This window comes from Xiphophorus couchianus, chromosome 11 (assembly GCF_001444195.1).
Source record: "Xiphophorus couchianus chromosome 11, X_couchianus-1.0, whole genome shotgun sequence".
NCBI lineage: Eukaryota > Metazoa > Chordata > Actinopteri > Cyprinodontiformes > Poeciliidae > Xiphophorus > Xiphophorus couchianus.
Window position 1 is genome coordinate 19,175,224 of NC_040238.1, and position 17,914 is coordinate 19,193,137.

Consider the following 17,914-nt stretch of genomic DNA (forward strand, 5'->3'; position numbering starts at 1 on the left):
TGACTTGAAAAATCTGTCTTCCATCCTGTAAGCCCTACAGATGTTCTAAGCAGGTGTCTTCCTGAATATAAAACAAAAAATAAACAAATTGTTCTTCTTCACGGTGGCGACAACGGAGAAAAGCAGCGATCCACTCATGAGCAGCACCTCGGCTATCTCTTACCATGACACATAAACAGGAAGCTCTCAGTGGGCCAATTAATACGAACAGAGAGAGCAGTCAGCGGTTTCCTGTGAGACCTGCCAACTTCACCAGCTACTACTATCTCAATCTGGTTTCCATTACGACCACATTTATCTTGATTGCATCAGGTTGCCTTTCTACAAATCTCTCCAATTGCTTCTTATACAGCAGATACAACATGTTAGGCTCAATAGAGAAATCATCGAGACATAGAAGAACAAATACAGAGTTGAGAAAAATATTTGTCCTCTCGCAGATTTTCTTCTGTTTTCATGACATTTCAATATTTAATGTTTCAATGTGTGACAAAGATGATATTACAATATTTCATTTATTTAAGGGAAGACTCAACCCAGACCAGCATACACTTTTGTGAAAAAGTTATTGGCTTCTAACCATAATAAACGATCTGGCCAAGATTTACCTTTAAGTGTTTGCAACAACTGACTATGAGATTGTTAAGATGTTTTTGGGCTACTCTCATTTAGATTTAAGTGTTCTTGTGCACAAAAACCCCTCACACTTTTTAGTTTAAACAACAGCATCACAATGAATTTAGGCCCAGTCACTAAAAACTTGTGTTTTCTTTTTTCATCTATTGAGTGACGGACTTGCTGATGTGATTTGGATCATTGTTTTGTTGCATAACTCAAGTGCAACTGAGCTTAAAGTCAAAAACTGTTGGCCAGACATTCCTCATTTCATGATGATTTGTTTTGGCAAAGAAGACAAAGATCTATGTATAATTATTTGAGTTTTGTTTGACCTACTGTCCATTGTATGCCATTTTTGTCCAGCCTTTTTATAATTGTAAAATCATAACCCTAAGCAAAGACATCAAAGTCCTGGGTGGTTTGGATAACTTGTAATTTTAATGAAATCATTCTTTGATCAATGTGTTTATAATTTACTCAGATTATCTTAGTATTAAACATTCCTTTTACAGTTTGAAACCTGCAAGTGTGACAAAAAAGCAAAAACACAAGAAGTATTTTACAACAATGTGCGTTTCAACTTTCCACTTTAAGCACAGACAGCTCCACTGTCGAGACGATGTCATTATCTGAGTTGGAAGCTTCCCAGTGGACAAACTGTTTACTGGCCTATCAATCTGTCACTTGAGCAGAACTGTAAATAAACCTATTGATTCTGGCAAACAGATAACGTTGAAGAAAAGCAACTCAGCAAATGAGACGGAGGAATGGTCGGACGGAGACGTCTGGTGATATAGAGGTAATCTGAGAGAAGAACAGTAGGTAAGGAGGGAAGAGAGAGAGAGATGCAAATCCCATGGCAACAGCAACCAGAAAACAAGTCTAAAATAAGGGCAGTGTCCGCTATTGCTATAGCAACAGAAGAACAGCATACACTCAGCTTTGGGATTTGCTGAGAGGAGAAAAACAAAGCTTTAATTCTAACAAAATTATAATTGATAGACCTTGTCAGTCACTATGTGGGCTGTATATCACCGAATTAGCAAGAAATAAAATGCTACTCAGCCTGCATTTGGATAACAATGTATTATCTTGAACAATTAATGTCTTATTCATTGACTTTCTGACATTTTCATCAACAAATTGCTTGTGGAACGATGAGCTAGTTGGTATAAACGTACTATAAACATACATTAAAAGTAAAACCATTTAAGTCAAAATTAGAATTATAATACTAAAAGCTATTTTAAAAACTATATAATCAGAAAATGTAACTCAATATTTAATCAGCAAAAGCAATTTTGGTTTTCAAAAATAAGAACTAATTATTATTATAATATTTATAATTATAATATTTAAAACTGAAACCTAAAGTGCAGCTTTTTGTTAGTGTGGAAAAGTGCTGTACCTGTCACCACACCCGGTTTGTTTACATGAAACATGTGCACCGTCTGTACTGCAGGGGAAAAAAAGACAACGTTGTTGCTTCGCCTTGCCTACCACTATCCAATCATATTTCGCAGCGACCATATTCTAGCCAATGAGAGCGCGGCAGTAGGAGGTCGAACAGCCAATCACAGTGAGCGAGGACCACTGATGCAACGGACCTGCAACAGCCTCCTACTGAACACGAAGAGTAAAATAGTACGTCTACAACAATATACCGTGGTCTATGGTAAACTGAATCCTATGTACACTACGGAGATACACTGTTTAAGTTGCTGGATATGAACAGTACTGCCCCGCTGAGTTTAGAAACGGACATTGCTGGCTTGTCTCTGTTACATCTCATCAAAACCCTGCAGTAACTGACTTATTAAAACTACTTTCTGTCTTACTAAACGTTCTGTGTTTTCACGGCAAGAGCATGACCTGGAATTGACACAACTAAACTATGATTGCGTCTAAAATGACTTAATTGAGATGTTGGAATCGCAACTTTTGAAACAAGTCATCAATAACAGCTGGGAGAAGGAGTGGGCCGTCCTTCGGTGGTCCTCCGCGGAGGGAGGGAGTGGGCGGAGTGATCTACACAGAACAACAACAACACGTTCCACCCCGGTGACGCAGTCGGTTGCTAGGTGTGAATGAACTGATGCTTTGTCTCGGCCAGGCGGCTCCTCAGTTTACAGGTCGACCACAACAAAGCAGCATCTTCCCCTCTCTGTTTTTGTGCGTCGTTCCGGGGTTATTCGGAGCTAAACATGACTCTTTGAGTTCTTGTTGACGTCGCTGGACCAGAAACGAAGTCGTGCTTTGCTTTAGCAACGCACCCCCAAGTGCTCTACAGTTTCCCCGCAAGAATGGAGTAAGTCAAACTCTTCTACTTCTTCCTTTTTGTTGTTGTTGTTATGGCTGACCGTTGGAGGTCACTGACTTGTTTACTTCCCACTTTGTTTGCAGTTTCCTGTTTAATTTTAAACGTATTGTTTGCCCAGTTGTCACCGTTTTTTGTGGTTACTTCAATAAGAGTTTATATATATATTTTTTGCTAAACCGTACTTTTGTGTAAACACGTGCATTCAACCTTTTAGATGTATCATAAATTCAGGCATATATTGTCACTTTTCAGTTGTATGTCCCAATAGTTTTAAATTATTTTACTTACTTACTTACTTACTACCCAGTTGTTGTGTAAGATTATGAAAATTAAACGACTCCCTGGTAACAGCCTATAAATTGTCATTGTTGTAATCTGAACCGTTTAAGTGATCAAGCAGAGGATTAATTTAAAAGGAACCTGGATTGGAGGTAGTTGATCTTCATTAATCCCATTTAACCACCAGGGTGCTTCTCACTTGAGACACATGGTTACTGTGGAGTTTCTACATCAACATTGGAGCCCATGACAGCACTACTGAAAGGTCCCACGTGTTTTCAGATGTGAAGTGCACTTTTTGCACTTTTGCTTTGAGGGCCAGTTAAATATCCAAAGGAGACAGCCGTGTCTTCTGGATCACTTTTTGCTACAATAGTTTTTTATTTGAGATAGTCCATTTTGGTTCTTTAATTAAGGGCATTTGCATGTAACTTCATCTGATTTGTAGCCATTTTCTTTCCTGCTACATCTCATCAAAACATGTTATTGTGTGGACATTACTTGCAGAAGGAAGCACTGTCTATCACTGGTTATTTCATGATTTGATTGAATAATCCGGATGTTTTCAAAGTTGCACGGCGTTCTGATCCCTGCCTCCTCTTGCCCCTGCAGGTTTCATTATGCTCGGCCTGCCCTGCTCTCTGTGGCCCATCTGTCAGACCCCGCTCGCTCTCAGCGTGTGCTCGGACTTGGACTAAATCAAGGCGTCAACAAGCAAAATGATGGCAACATCAGCTCATGTTTGGAGGACTCTTCGTGTCTGCCCGGCAGACCCCCTCGCTCTCTCTCACCCACAGGCTAACCACAGCCAATCACAGGGGTGCAGGGGGGAGGTGTCAGAGAAGAGCCCGCATTTAATTGGTGAGTCGCAGCGAGTGCGTTTTTTTTATATTTTTCCCCATTTCAGGTGGGCTCGGCACTGCAGCACATTCGTCCTTCTTGAACAGTAAGTAAAAAACTAGCTACGATTGTTTTGTCGATATTGTCGGGCGACTTCAGGAAAAATGTTCTGCATTTACGATTGTCGATCAAATTGTGCCTGCATTGCTAGCTTGATATTTTAAACTTTTGTTTTTCCTCCTAGCACTGACATTTTGTGCATCTAACAGATTGTTCCAAACATTTTTCCTCCTCCTGTGTAGGTGATGGTCTCACTGACTGGATGACGGAAGAAGTGGATTTCTCCTCGTACCTCCCAAATCCTCCTTCCCCTCCCTCCTCCACCAATGCCTCCCTTCCCCCTTCACCCCTTCAGAATGATATCCAGGTGCCCTCTGACTTGGAGGTCATGACCTCTTTGCTGCAAGAGGAACTCGCCCAGCTTGAGGACTACTTCCTGTCTGAGCCACTGCCAGAGAAAGGGCAGAGGCTGGGAAAATGCGACAGGGGTCCACTGCCGGCGGGTCCTCAGCCATTCAGTCAACTGCCATACGCCTCGTACTCTGCGTCCACCCAATCGGAGTCCAACCCACTTCTTGTTACCCTGGCAACCGGGGAGCTGGACCTGCTGAGCATCTGTGGTGGGCCCATAGGGCGATCCAAAATTCCTAGACATGCCCCGTACAGCTGCAGCCGCCCCAGTGGGTGTGGTAGGAAAAGAGTTCTGGAGAGCATGAGGTTTGGCGAAGGCTATGAAAGCAACGTGTTGGGTTCCAAAGGAAGTAACTCAGGTAACTCTGCTGTGGCCCTGGCGAGTAATTACGGCTCTGTTGAGGACGAGCAGCTGGTAGGGAAAAGCTACTGCCTGGGTAATGCAATCGAGCTTAGACGATGTGCTGGCTTATCCAAAGACGAGAAAAATTGCTGCTTTACCCAAGATGTGATGAGTGGCGCCAAGGTTGTTGGTGGCGGGTTTGGCTTTGGTGGAACACTGGACCCTCCTCAGAAGAAAGAGGATGTGATGATGTACAGCATGAGGGAGGTCAGCGGAAGCACCGCGAACAGCGAGGTGCTGAGCAGCATCAAGGCCAGCGTGGAGGTGACCAAGGCCACCGTGTCTTGGAAAACCGACAGCGGTGAAAGCTGTTACATTCCAGCGACGCCTCAGTCCGAGGCCTTCAGCAGCTTCTTGGGGAACATCAACGAGCAGGTGAAAACAGAGAGTCTGCAGATGCTACAGCCTGATTTACACTGCAATTACCTTGACGATCAGGCCCCAGAATGCTTTCTGATGGCGAGGGAGAGTCTGAATCTGGACAGCTCAGGGCACAGGCAGGCATGCAGGCTAAGAGAAGACCACTGCGCTGTGAAATACGAAGAAGACATCATTCCACACGAAGGCGGCGAGCGAAAGCAAAAGAAAAGGGATCAGAACAAAACCGCCGCCCATAGGTAAAATCTTCGCACCTACTGAATTTCTTTAAAAGCAGCAACAATTTTCATATGACTTGCGATTAAAAAAAAAAACAAACAAACAAAACTCAACATCTTTTGCTTGACTTAGGTATCGCCAGCGAAAAAGGGCGGAGCTAGATTCTTTGGAGGAGCAGCTGCACTGCCTGGAGGGGAGGAACCGCGAGCTGCGAGACAAGGCAGAGTCCGTGGAACGTGAAATCCAGTACGTTAAAGACCTGCTGATCGAAGTTTACAAGGCACGCAGCCAAAGGCTCAAGCAGGACACAACACCGTAACGCCACATGACTGCAAGTACACTCAGACCGGGCAAAGCCGAGAAAATGCACAACTTTTATTTGTCTTCTCGTGAACTGAATGTTTCATGTTTTTTTTTTTTCTTTTTCCATTGGTGTTGTTTTTATGATGGGGGGGCCACTGCATGCTTTGCTGATGTGAATTGTTTTCTGAATTTTTCAATCAATTCGTTCTCATTTGTTTTTGGCACTGAAATCACCTGAGCCTTCACTGTGGCGCTGCAATGCTCTACCTGACAATCATCTTTAACAGATCTTCCTCTTTCTCTGAATCTACTGAATAACTTTCTTTTTTTGGGGGGGGGATATAATGTCATTTAAACAGCAGGTTACGTATTTATTTTTAGCCTTACATTGAAATTGATGTCAGCAATAGAATCTAAAGAGTCTCCTTTTATTCCTATTTAATTATTTCTTTTGGAATAAAGTTGCTGTATGGAAGTAGATGGATTAGTACTTGTGTTTTGGTGAAACATTTCAGCTTTAACAAACTTTTCCTTATAATGAGGTTCCGACATTTCTTCTTTAACAATCATTCCTTGTAATTGTAGACTAATCAGAACTGTTAAGTTTTAAAATTAAAGAAAGTTCTGTGAAACAATCTGATATGTTTTTCCTATTTAAATATGACTTCAGATATTTTTAAACAACTTGAGTTGCTCTCACGATCATACTGGGACTGTCTAATTCCTCTGCTGTTTCATAACTTAATATAAAAGATCAAATCGCTGCAATATTTTTGCAGCAACTGCTGCAAGAAATCTCCAATTAATTCTGTGCAAACAAGTGTAATCCTAAATGCTTTAAAGTAAACTGAGATGTTGAAAAAAAACTTTTATATTTGGGTGCTTATATTGTAATTAGTGGTGTTTTAGCAGCCTTTCTCTGCATGCTCTTCCATTAATGTATTTTTTTCTTCTCTGAAACAGAATATTTAGAGATTCAGAAATGAGGATTGTCTCCTTAAACTGCTTAAGGCAATAAGTTTTATAGGTCTCCAGCTGAGCTGCACTAATTTGTAACTTTTTATATGTTCAGGGAGTAGTGTGTTGATTTTCTTTTTCTAAAAAAAATGTTGAAAAAAGAAACAAATTCATCAGATTGTTTATTTTTAGGCCGTGTGAAATATTTTACAAGTCATTTATTTAACTAATAGAAACTCTTTTGCACATTACTTTACAAAGCTTTTCCTTTTTTCTTTGCACATTTATTTTTTTAGACAATCATTATTTTTTGCACTTTGTGTTTCTATTTGTTTTTTTTTGGCATGGGATTCATGATGTTTAACCCCCTGCGGTGTACTATCAACAAAACATGTTTAAACCAAAAAATACGGGCCGACAACTCATTGTATCTCTTTGTAATTTTAAAGCGATTTATCTACTATGTGTGTTTCTTTCTGTGTGGTGTAAACTTTCCATTAAAAAAAAAAACATAAATAAAAGCGTCATTAACTTGAACCCGTGTGTTTTTTTCCCTCAACCTTCCGGAATTGAAATGGCTTTAAACCTGCAGGATCTGAATTAAAAACAACTGACCTGAATGTGTTTTCTTCTTTTCTTTTAGTTGGATAATTTCGGTTTCTGTAGATTAAAGCAAGATTCCGCGGGACGCCGGACAAGAACAAGAAAACCAAAAGCATTTAGTTTTCATCCAACCTTATTGATCTGATCGTCTTTGTGTCTTTAGTTTCTTGTTAAATTGAAGCAAATGCAAAGAGATGAAACGAGCATTTTCTGTATTAATCATTTAAACTTGGCGGTGAGTTGTTGAATTGTTCTCCGTGCGTTCATCCTTTGGGCCCTTTTATTTATGCAAAGGGATCTAAGGCCAGCGCTTTAAATCTATTTAGAATAAACAAAAAGGTGAATAAAAAATTATTTACGATCCAATCCGTTCACATAAAAAAAAAGTCCCTAAAACTCCGCAGCCCGATCCGACGGTTTTATTTCAAAACTGAAAACAACTCCGCTGTGACAGGAAACATCACATCCCCGCGACGTAAAATATGTTTTTTTCTGCGGTTTAAAATATTTATTAAAGATAATCTCCCCCCTCCCCACTTTCGTTTGCAATAAACGACCCTTAATTCATTTAGAAGAACGGAGACATTAAAATGCTGTTATGCACTCAAAGCCTCTTAATCTTGCAGCTCACAGCCTGTATAAAATAAATGACAATGATTTAAATATAGTGTGTTTTGCCGTATTAATTTCTAAACATTATTGCCTCTAAGAAGAAAAAAAATGTATGTTTGAAATGTATAAATGAACGTCATCGCTAAACGGATTCCCATTTTGAGCCAGCGCTCAAAAATAAATGCTTCACCTTTAATGCCTCATTTGACATTTTAACGCGAGAAAAAAAACTTCATCAGAAAATAGCTGTTAAACATGAACAACAAATTAAGAGCAATCTGAATTCGTTTTACTTTTAGATAATTGATCTCGGTGGCATTTGTCGCTGTTGCTGAAGTTTAGGTGTTTGTGTTTTAGCGCCTGTAAAAGTTTTAAGGAATGATAAAACCGAGAAACGCATCTTAAGGTGGAACAAATATATAAAAAGTCTACACCTGCTTGTTAAAATACAGAGCTTTCATGATGTAAAAAAAAATTGTGCAATAATAAATCCCTTAAATATTTTATTTTAATGAGATATTTTTCATGTACAGCTAAACTGGAAACAAACAAATGAGTGACAAGGTTCAAATAAAGAAGAATACAAAAGCTGCAGTAACCTGGTTGTTGCCTGTTTACATCCTAAGCTACTTAGTTAAACCACTCCGTTTCGGTATGGAGTCTTCTTTGGTACACACCTGCCATTAACCAAAGTGGAGTTATTTAACATTAAATAAAGGTCAGCAGTTCTGGGACGGTTTTCTTGACATTTACATCCTTTAGCTAAAGAGTTTGTTTGTAGAGATGTTGCAAATTACCAAGGATCAACAGTAAATAACCAACAGGAAGTTCTGGTCTACATGTTTCTTCTACTCTCCATGTGTCTTTCAACCATTAAGGATAATGGTTGAAAGACACAAACCTTTTCTTCCAAAACAAAAGGGGGGATTTTGACCAGACAAAAATCACCTAAACCCTTGAGGAAGAATGTGCTGCTACATTATGTAGAAACCCAACTTGAACTTTAGGCTAACTTGGGAACAAACACAAAAACTGCACATCAGTTACAAGAATACAAAATCCACTGTGAAATGTGGTGGTGGCAGCATCATGAACTGGTAATGTTTTGTTCAGATGGAAAAAGATTTTCTCCAGGTGGATAAAAATCAGAAACATTTGTAAAGAACTAAAATCTTTAGGTATTTGCTAGAAAGCTGAACATGAATTCACCTAACTTTGCAGAATAAGATTGAACGATAAAATTGGAGAAAAAGGTGAAGGAGCAAGCAGGTCGCTGCAGCTTCTACATGTTGGAAAAAAGCTTTTTTTTTTAACCCAGGTTGGTGGAGTTTTTATTCCCACTGCATATTTAAAGCAGTCAGAAGTGTGATTTCGTTATTGCTCCAGTCGTCCAACCATTGTGCAGCACACTTCTAAGGGATATGGTGTAGTGCTGACGTCCCTCTTCTCGTTAACTTCCCCGCTGCACCGCATCCTGCTGGCTGCAGAGGTTTAGAGCTGCGATCGCAGCTTCTCTCACGTCGTTGTTTGGATCATTGCACGCGACTCTGAGAAGAGAGCTGTACACGTCTTCATCCAACACCGACACGACACCGTCAACATTTACCAGGTTTCCCAGAGCCGCACAGCAGTGACGCCGCGTGACGGCGTCGCGGTCCGAGAGCAGACAGGTCAGCGAGGTCGCTGACCTCTGAGCTTCGTCTGTCCACCGTCTCTGCTCATCTGCATCAAACATCTGCTCCGTCACCGCGTCGCCAGCTGCTTCGACAGGTGAATGCGCTTGTTTACTGAGATTGTTCTCTTTGCCCCACCCTGAAGAGTCACTGCAGCTTCCTCCCATTTTAAACTTTGCTGCAATGTATCCCAGCCAGTTCCCCACCGCCCTGCAAGCCATCCGCCGCACCTGTGCGCAGGAGTCATTAAGAGAGTCTATCATCTGTCTGAAAATGTCAGCCTGCAGGTTACGTGCTTGATTAGCTCTGAATGGTTCCAAATTCCCCACAAACCTACATGTGGCAGCTCTGATCTGGTCGCACGGATGAGTCAGCGCCTGCTGCAGCGCTGCGGCCTCGACAGATATCCGAAGGGAAGCGGGATGAGAGGAGCAGCGGGCCACTTGGGACAAGAGATTCAGGAGCTCCACAGCACAGTCCCACAGCTCATCCTGCCGCAGCAAGTCAGAGAGCAGAGAGCTGGCAGTTCTGGTCACAGCAGTCGGATTTTTGGAGGGAAAGAGCTGGTTGCTCTGAGTTGACGAAAAAAAGCCAGAAGCACCTCCTCTGACGTGGGACACAGAGCGCTCAGAATCACACAACAGCAAACGGCTCAGCAGGGAGAGAGGCAGCTCCAGCTGAGAAGGAGGGAATGTCTGAATTACCTGCAAAGCCACAAAAAAAAAAAAATATCAGAGCACTTGTCACACATCCAACATTTGACAGCTCTGCCTTGCAAAGTACAAAGATGTTAAATTGTAAAGTATTGCTTCTCAGAGATGAGCACGGTGCAAGAGCCATTGTGTGTTGCATCAGACTTTTGTTTGACATTGAGGTCTTAATAGGAGCATGGGAAGGCCACTGACCTGCAGGAGGCTGGAAGCAACTTGACAGCTGTCATACACCTGCAGGACGCCGGCCATGGTGTGTGGCGGCAGGTCCAGAGCAAACGGAAAGCAGAGCAGGTGGCAGCTCAACGTGGACAGGGCATCGCAGCTCAGCTCCATGTCGGCGCTCCCACAGGGAGGCTTGGCTGATAAATGAGGACTGCAGGGTATAAATGATGCTGCTGTTAGCTCACAGTGCTGGAGCTCTGTGGATTTGTGACTTCTAATCCATAATGGTTAAATTAGGACAACACACTTTAGCAATTTTTACTGGGATTCAAAGTGACAAGCAAACACAACATAGTGCATTACTGTGAAGTGGAAGGAATTTTAAAAAATGACACCGTGGAGAAGTTTGTTATGTAAAACCAACATTTTTGAGCTTTATATCATGTTACAATGTTATTCCCTCATCAAAAACACACCTGTAGTGTTGCTTTGATTCTTTCTTACATGTTGGGAAATCCTTCAATCTCCCATGTCAACCATTCAGGTGTGCCTAAATGCTTGCTCATACAATACACCGCCTATTTGCCTTAAAGTCTGTGCCACACAGTTCCTCCAGACTAGCGGCAGCAGCAATTATGAAACACGTGGTAGAACTGCATGTCTGCCGAGCTTGACACAGGAACTACTTCTCAGTCTGACACTCCTAAGAATGGCGGTAAAACAGCATAATGTCGTGAAGACATGCTGAAGGCAGTGTCAGAAAGAGCATAAGCTTCTTAGCGCGGCGCTCTGGAAGAGTGCAGCAAATGTTATGGTCAGACAGCAGGGAAGTGGGGGAGTGTTGTCCAGTCAGATCGTCAATTCCCGAAACCACATATGCACAAAACAAACTGGTAATAGCGCACATGAGGTTAGTGTGACCCCACCGGATTGTGTACAGAGTAAAAAAACACTTGTGGAGTTCAAATGATCCCATTACTTAAGACTGCAGGAGAGTTAAAGAGATAGACTCCCAATTTAAAATGTATTTTTAATTATTTTTAACATATGCATCATTTTCATAACAACTGAAGGCAACATAGTTAGTTGATTGTGCCATTTTATAGCACAATCCGCCTAAAAACTGGCGGCACTTTTCATCCAAACGGAGCAAGAGACATTTTGCAAAGAAGAATGGGCAGAAATGACGGTTCTAAAAAGTTTTTGGCTCAGAGAAATAAACTCTACATCTTAATCTGAAAAAAAAAACATTTTTAAAAATGATGCATCATTTTCTTTCCACATCACGTTAATGCACTACTTGGTATTGGTCTATTATAAAAAGAAAATTTTGAAAAGTTGTAAGTGCTTTACACGGCGTTGTAAAACACTAACCAGTCGTTGCTCAGCAACCAGCAGAGCGTGTATACACATTGAGATGTTTTGTCAGAAAAAAGAGGAATGCATGAGTGTAGGTCCTTTGTGAAGATAAGCAGCGCAATAGACAGAAAGGAGTAAACTCCTGAAAAACGAAAGAAAAAAAAGGTCATTTTTGACATTTTCAATACTAAATGGAAAAAAAAAAAATAGTTTTGAGATTTGGGTTTTACCACTTGCTGAAAAGAAGTCCAGGTTCGGCGTTGGGCTTGCGAGCGAAGAACCAACTTTTTTCCACAAATCCAAGAACAAATGTGGATTTAACTTAGATGAGACTGATGCATTGTCATCCTGAGGAAAATAATAAATGAAACTCACAATGAGTAGAGATTTATTCCTGAAAATGTAGTATGTTTTGTCCAGCGCCTCACCTCAGACAACGCGTGTAGGAGTAAAGACAGGAGGCCATCATACAGTCCCCAACCAGGAGGCGGCAACACCAGAGGCTTAGAGTGCACAGAAACAAACATGTTATAAACAAGTGCAGGAAAGAATAGACTGTAATGAATGACGCATTGCTCGGTACCGAGGGATGCATTTTCAGCAGGGAAGTCAAATTCTCCACGTCAACAAAAACATCAACACCATGTAGAGTGAAGAGAGATAAAAGAGAAGCAGCAAGCGGCTAAAAAAAAAAACAACAACAGAGAAGAAGCATCAAAATCTAATCTGATTTAAAAGGGGCAGCTTGATCTCATAAAATATTGTCAGGAACACAAGTCATGGTCAAATCAATACAGATGAAGAAGACGTCGTACTTCCAAAGAACAAAAATGTGCTTATTGGACTGATTTAAGTGAATACTTACTGCCAGAGCAGTAAGATTTGACTGATTGATAATCGTCTCGAGCGGCTTAGCGAACTCTTCCAGTCTGCAGGGTGAAACCAGAGGAAGGTATGTAATAAATAGTCAGCCTGTAGTTGTGCTGTACAGTATTCAACAAAAAAGAAAGGAAGAAAACCTGGGCTCCTCTTCCACCCAACCACAATGCCTTTCCCAGTAGAACAGAATAAATTTAATAATTTCTCCAAGAGTAAGCACATTCCTCTGCTCCTGAAGAGAAAATACAAGAAAGTCAGCAGGTTTCTAGTAAACAAGAATTATTTTAGGTGTGCTTGTATTACAGAAAAGTGACCTTGATAAAATCAGAGTTTGAAACAGAATCTCTGATCAGCTCAAAGAAGGATTGTGGTAGTTTAAGTTCATGGCTGATGTGGTGAGACTTCTCGAGGTCAGGGGTCAGGATCAAGTTACGTAGGACCTTTAGCACATGCTCAATATGCTGCACATTTATAACACCAACACCTATCAGCTGAACAGAACAAGAGTAACCTTTAAGTTATTTTAGGACAGAATCATTAATTAATTGTGGAAACAAAATAAAATCACTTACCTGGACCTGAAATGCTGTAATGCTAGATTTAATTTGACATATGATGTCATTGTAGTTTATACGCTTCTTCTGCTGCTTGCTTAGGTCTGTTTCCTGGACAAGATTCTCCCGGTGCCTTTCGGTAGCAACATCCTGAAGGAAGAAGAAATTATTTTCTCAGGACAGTTGTCTCAATACTTTCTAAATCGCAGCAAAAGTACTTACATCCCTTGAACAGACATCGGCTTGGCTCAGTCGTTCACTTTCTATGATAACCTATTACATTAAATCCAAAACAAAATATAAATATATTGAAGTTTGTAGCTCACGTGTGACAAAATGTGAAAAGCTTAAAAAGTACAAATACTTTTGCAAATGCAGAGTGAAAGCTGAAAGTTGCTGACCTGCCTATGAAGTGCGGCTGGTCTGTCATTCCCTCTGAGCACGAGTCGCGGCCCGACCTCAACAGAGGGAAACTCCTGTTCATAGTCTCTGCTGATCTGACCCCTGATGAGGAAATGAGCAGAGTAACAGTATAATTCAGGTGTACAGGTTTCATTACTTTCTATGCTTCCTGAAACAAACCTTTGTTTTGATGTGGCGCGTGTTTTACTCTTCGGGTTCATGCTTTGATTGGCTGTCATGGCCAACTGGCCAGAAGCTGCAGGAACATCAATGCAGAGGGCTTTAGGCGACGCCATTACTGTAGCAGAATTCATCCTTTCACATCCTTCCTTCTTTTTCTGTTAAGCGACACCAAACAGCTTAAATGAGCATCTGAAAATGACCTCAAAAACTCTCAAATTTACCGCTAGCTAACTTTAGCACCGTCACTGCTAACCTCTCTCTTTTTGAGCTCCATCTCCTCCCTGGCCTTTCTCATTAATATGCTCTCTCCTGACGTCGGCACAGATTTTTCTGCCACTTGCTTCATCTTCATGGCCACCACGTCTGGGCTAGGTGTGACCGTCAGGGGGCTGAAGAGGTTTGTGTCTGACATCACTGCTATCGCCACAAAAACAAAGTTATTCAATTTAGAAATGTAAGCAATCTGAAATAACAGAGTCCTACAGACAACTATTTAAAGCTTTGGAAAATCTATTAAACTCATGGTCCAAAATATAAAGCTTGTTATCAACAAAAAGAAGTCAGTTTTTCTATTTGTTTTGGCAATATCTGTTGTAAGTATTTAACGAAGATAAAATCTACTCTTCCAAAACAAGCTTCTGCCTGCACAGTGAGAAAACACAGGGCAAAATATCAGTGGTGTTTCAAATATCTCTACAGTTGCCTCCTTCAAACTTTATGAATGAGATTGTGTAACATTTCAGACATATATGTGAATACTGCACGGATTTGAAAACAATTTAGCTTAATTTTTGTACCTCTTGTGATGACATCAATACAAAAAGACAAAGCAGAAATGTTATTCTTTGCTGTGTTTTTCAAGAATGTTGTATTGTCTAACAATAACCTGAGTTGGAAATTCTTACTTCAGTAGTCAGGTGTGTTTTAATGACTTGAATACATTTTTCTTGTAGAAGAGAAATCATCAGATATCATCTATAATGATACAAAAAATGTTTAAGGATTACCTAAAACACCATCAGCAACAAAGGAATGGTGCAGGAGGTCTGGCCATGACAAACGTTTCTGTGGGTCTTTAGTCAACAAACCTTTCAGGAAACTCTGTGAAAGGCACAAAAACGTATGTTTTTCTTTATGGCTGATCAGATTGTATTGGTTGGGATGTGTAACAACGAATCTGAAACTTAACATGCTGATTAAAATCTCTTTCCTCTGCTTGTCACACAGAACAGTTCGTTCAATCTACTTGACTTGACTGGAAACTTTAGGATGCTAAAGGGCTGTACTGTACCATGCAGCTGTCGCTCATCGTGTCCGGCCATTTGATCGGATCTTTCACAATGAGCTGCACCAAGTGGAAGATGGAGTTGGTGTAGAATGGTGGCACCCCCGTGTGGAGCTCATACAAAATGCAGCCCAGCGCCCACAGATCAGCGGTGTGGTCGTATGGCTTCTCCTCTACGATCTCAGGCGACATGTACAGCGGTGTTCCCTTGATGGAAGTCAGGACCAGGGTGGAGACGCTCATCGCTCTGGCAAACCTGTGGCAAGATTTTTGGGTAAATAAGAAGTTTGGAAATAGCTGCATTTAAACACTAAAAGACGAAACCTCACCCAAAGTCGCAGAGCTTCACCTCACCGCTTTTTCCAAGCAGGATATTTTGTGGTTTCATGTCACGGTGAAGGATGCGATGGGAGTGTAAATAATACAGAGCAGAGACCAGCTGGCAGGCAATCTCTCGCACCTTGGAAAATGTTGAGGAGTCAAATATGCATTTTGTACAATCAAGTGGAGAAAGTCATAGGCAAAACTAAAGTTTATGATCTGCATTATTATGGTTTTAATAATAGTTTTTATCAGATTACGACAGCATATTCTGTAGAAAGAATGTGCGTTCAGAATACAAAACTACAAACAGGGAAACCTAAAAAAGAAGTCACACAGGACAGACTTGCATCGTCCTTCAGGTAATCATGTGCTTTATATGTTTTATATCTCATTATTTCATACGTCAGAGTTAGGTAACAAAACAACCAAAAATAATAGTACAAGTAAGTATTCTATATAAATACAGCAAACAAACATTTTACTTTAAAGTATTCTATAGTAGTCTATAAAAAGTCTAAAGTGAATAGGTGTGGTTGGTTCTGCTGTTATTAGACAGTAGAACATTTTCTGGTCTGGGATAAGCCCCCACTGTGTGTGGGCCCTACCACTGCCTCTGGATCTCACACACGCCATGACTTTGAGCAATGAATACCTGGCTTTCTGGCAAGTTTCCATCATCCTCCAAAATCTGGAACAACTGGCCTTCTGCATACTCAGTTACAACCACAACCTATTACAACGAAACATTAGATTTTTGACAAGGCAAATGTTCTAGAAACTGCAAATTCTTACAAAGGTTATACTTTTTGATTCATTTTGCGTGTCTGCGTGTGTTTGTGTGCAAACAACAGCAAATTGAGCAGAGAGTTAAAAGTACCTCGGTTTCAGTCTCAAAACTGTCAAAGAGCTGGACTATATTTGGGTGCCGAAGATCTCTCATAATTTCTATTTCTCTCTTCAAACTTCGCAGCTCCTTTTCAGTCCGACCCACTTTCGGCATGAACTTTAGAGCTACGACCTAATGATGTAAACCAACAAAATGAATGAGACGGAGCGTCAAACAAACTTGGCAATAAAAAGTTCGGATAAAGGAAAATTTACCTTGCCTGTGAACTTTTTTCTCCCCTTATAAACTCGGCCGAACGAGCCCTCTCCCACCAGGTTCAGTACGTGATAAGAATCCATCTGAACCACCGCGGGCTAACGGTCGAGCCGAAACAAACACTGCGATGATAATGTAGCTCCTATGTGAAAACACAAGTGGCAGTCAGCGTTATGAGCAAAACGTACAACTTACATAAAACAAGTTATTAAGACTAACGACGATGCTTTTTGTTACGTCTGGAGACTGACAAAGCCTAAAGTTAATGTTGAGTTGTGTTTCGAGTAACTGAAGAAACGGTTGTGTGGACCTACTTAACTGCCTAGCAATAAAAGTTATTATTTAACTCCTTTAATTTGGCTTTTCATGCGTAAACCTTTAGAAGTTATCATAGCTTGGACAAATTACGGCACCATATCAACAATAAATATATATTTTAAAATAATTTTACGACATAGTGAATAATTCAAATCCGGCATTTCTGTGGACAAAGAAATGGACGGGGGCCCTAAGCCTAGCAACAGCTGTTGCGTTCCTAGCAACAGGGCTTCTTCATGAGGAAAACAAAGCGCTCTGTGGCTTTGTTACAACGAAATCTGCAACCATCAGAGGGCGCTGTTGGTTGTGAATGTGATCATCACCACTTTCACTGTCGTCAGAACGAAACAGAACAAAATCTTTCAACACACTTGACTCAAATAATCAGATCATTAGCGGGACTCTGGAGAACTTGACTGGATACTGAATATGTAATTAAATAAAATGAAGATAATAAAATAATAGTAAACCTATAAAACCCTCAAGGGGAATTAGAAAAAGCTAAATTAGAAAAGTTATATAGAAAATCAAATCTAGCCTCCATCTGCATTTTTTTCTAATAAGAAATTATATATTGAAATTCTCCATGATGATTAAGTTTTTCTTAGTTTTTAATGTAGTTTTACCATTTCTAATGTAAGGGTCTGCTTTAACCACAGTCAAACACTCTGGAATGGACTGAATAAAAAATATTATACATAAAGTGATTGAATGACTGATAACAGTTTTATTATTCTGTAATGGTCATATTATTAATTGCTTTAAAATTGCAGCAGGCCTGCTCGTGTACCTATCTTCTTTCGCCCAGCCTCCCTTTGTGCCAACTGCAACGTGGATTTAGCAAAAACCGAAGAGCATCTATTTACTCAGCTATTCGCTAGAGGGCGCAAGTGTTTTATCCGAACAACAAGCGCGTCCTGGCTTTTGCTGTTAGTGATACGTACCATATTCATTTCC

The 17,914-nt window shown here is 40.6% G+C and overlaps 2 protein-coding genes across 6 annotated transcripts; one reads left to right on the forward strand and one right to left on the reverse strand.

The window, feature by feature from the left end:
- The first annotated feature begins 2,223 nt into the window (after positions 1–2,223).
- On the forward strand, positions 2,224–7,325 carry atf5a (activating transcription factor 5a). 2 transcript variants are annotated; one of them, XM_028030689.1, is made up of 4 exons: positions 2,224–2,926; positions 3,830–4,078; positions 4,360–5,548; positions 5,661–7,325. In XM_028030689.1, the coding sequence occupies exons 2-4, from the start codon at positions 3,937–3,939 to the stop codon at positions 5,845–5,847; spliced, it is 1,518 nt and encodes a 505-aa protein (XP_027886490.1). In that variant the 5' UTR covers positions 2,224–2,926; positions 3,830–3,936; the 3' UTR covers positions 5,848–7,325. The 2 variants fall into 2 exon arrangements, with proteins under 2 accessions (XP_027886490.1, XP_027886491.1); XM_028030690.1 differs by lacking the exon at positions 2,224–2,926 and having other exon boundaries at positions 4,053–4,163.
- A 1,166-nt stretch (positions 7,326–8,491) lies between these two features.
- On the reverse strand, positions 8,492–16,851 carry stk36 (serine/threonine kinase 36 (fused homolog, Drosophila)). 4 transcript variants are annotated; one of them, XM_028030685.1, is made up of 20 exons: positions 16,639–16,851; positions 16,415–16,555; positions 16,190–16,267; positions 15,543–15,673; positions 15,220–15,469; positions 14,936–15,029; positions 14,182–14,342; positions 13,926–14,083; positions 13,745–13,847; positions 13,566–13,616; positions 13,362–13,493; positions 13,104–13,280; positions 12,930–13,021; positions 12,776–12,839; positions 12,494–12,592; positions 12,339–12,413; positions 12,141–12,258; positions 11,926–12,052; positions 10,582–10,762; positions 8,492–10,380 (listed from the first exon to the last, which is right to left on the reverse strand). In XM_028030685.1, the coding sequence occupies exons 1-20, from the start codon at positions 16,720–16,722 to the stop codon at positions 9,454–9,456; spliced, it is 3,243 nt and encodes a 1,080-aa protein (XP_027886486.1). In that variant the 5' UTR covers positions 16,723–16,851; the 3' UTR covers positions 8,492–9,453. The 4 variants fall into 4 exon arrangements, with proteins under 4 accessions (XP_027886486.1, XP_027886485.1, XP_027886488.1 ...); XM_028030684.1 differs by having other exon boundaries at positions 14,182–14,345; XM_028030687.1 differs by lacking the exon at positions 13,566–13,616.
- Between the last annotated feature and the right edge of the window lie 1,063 nt (positions 16,852–17,914).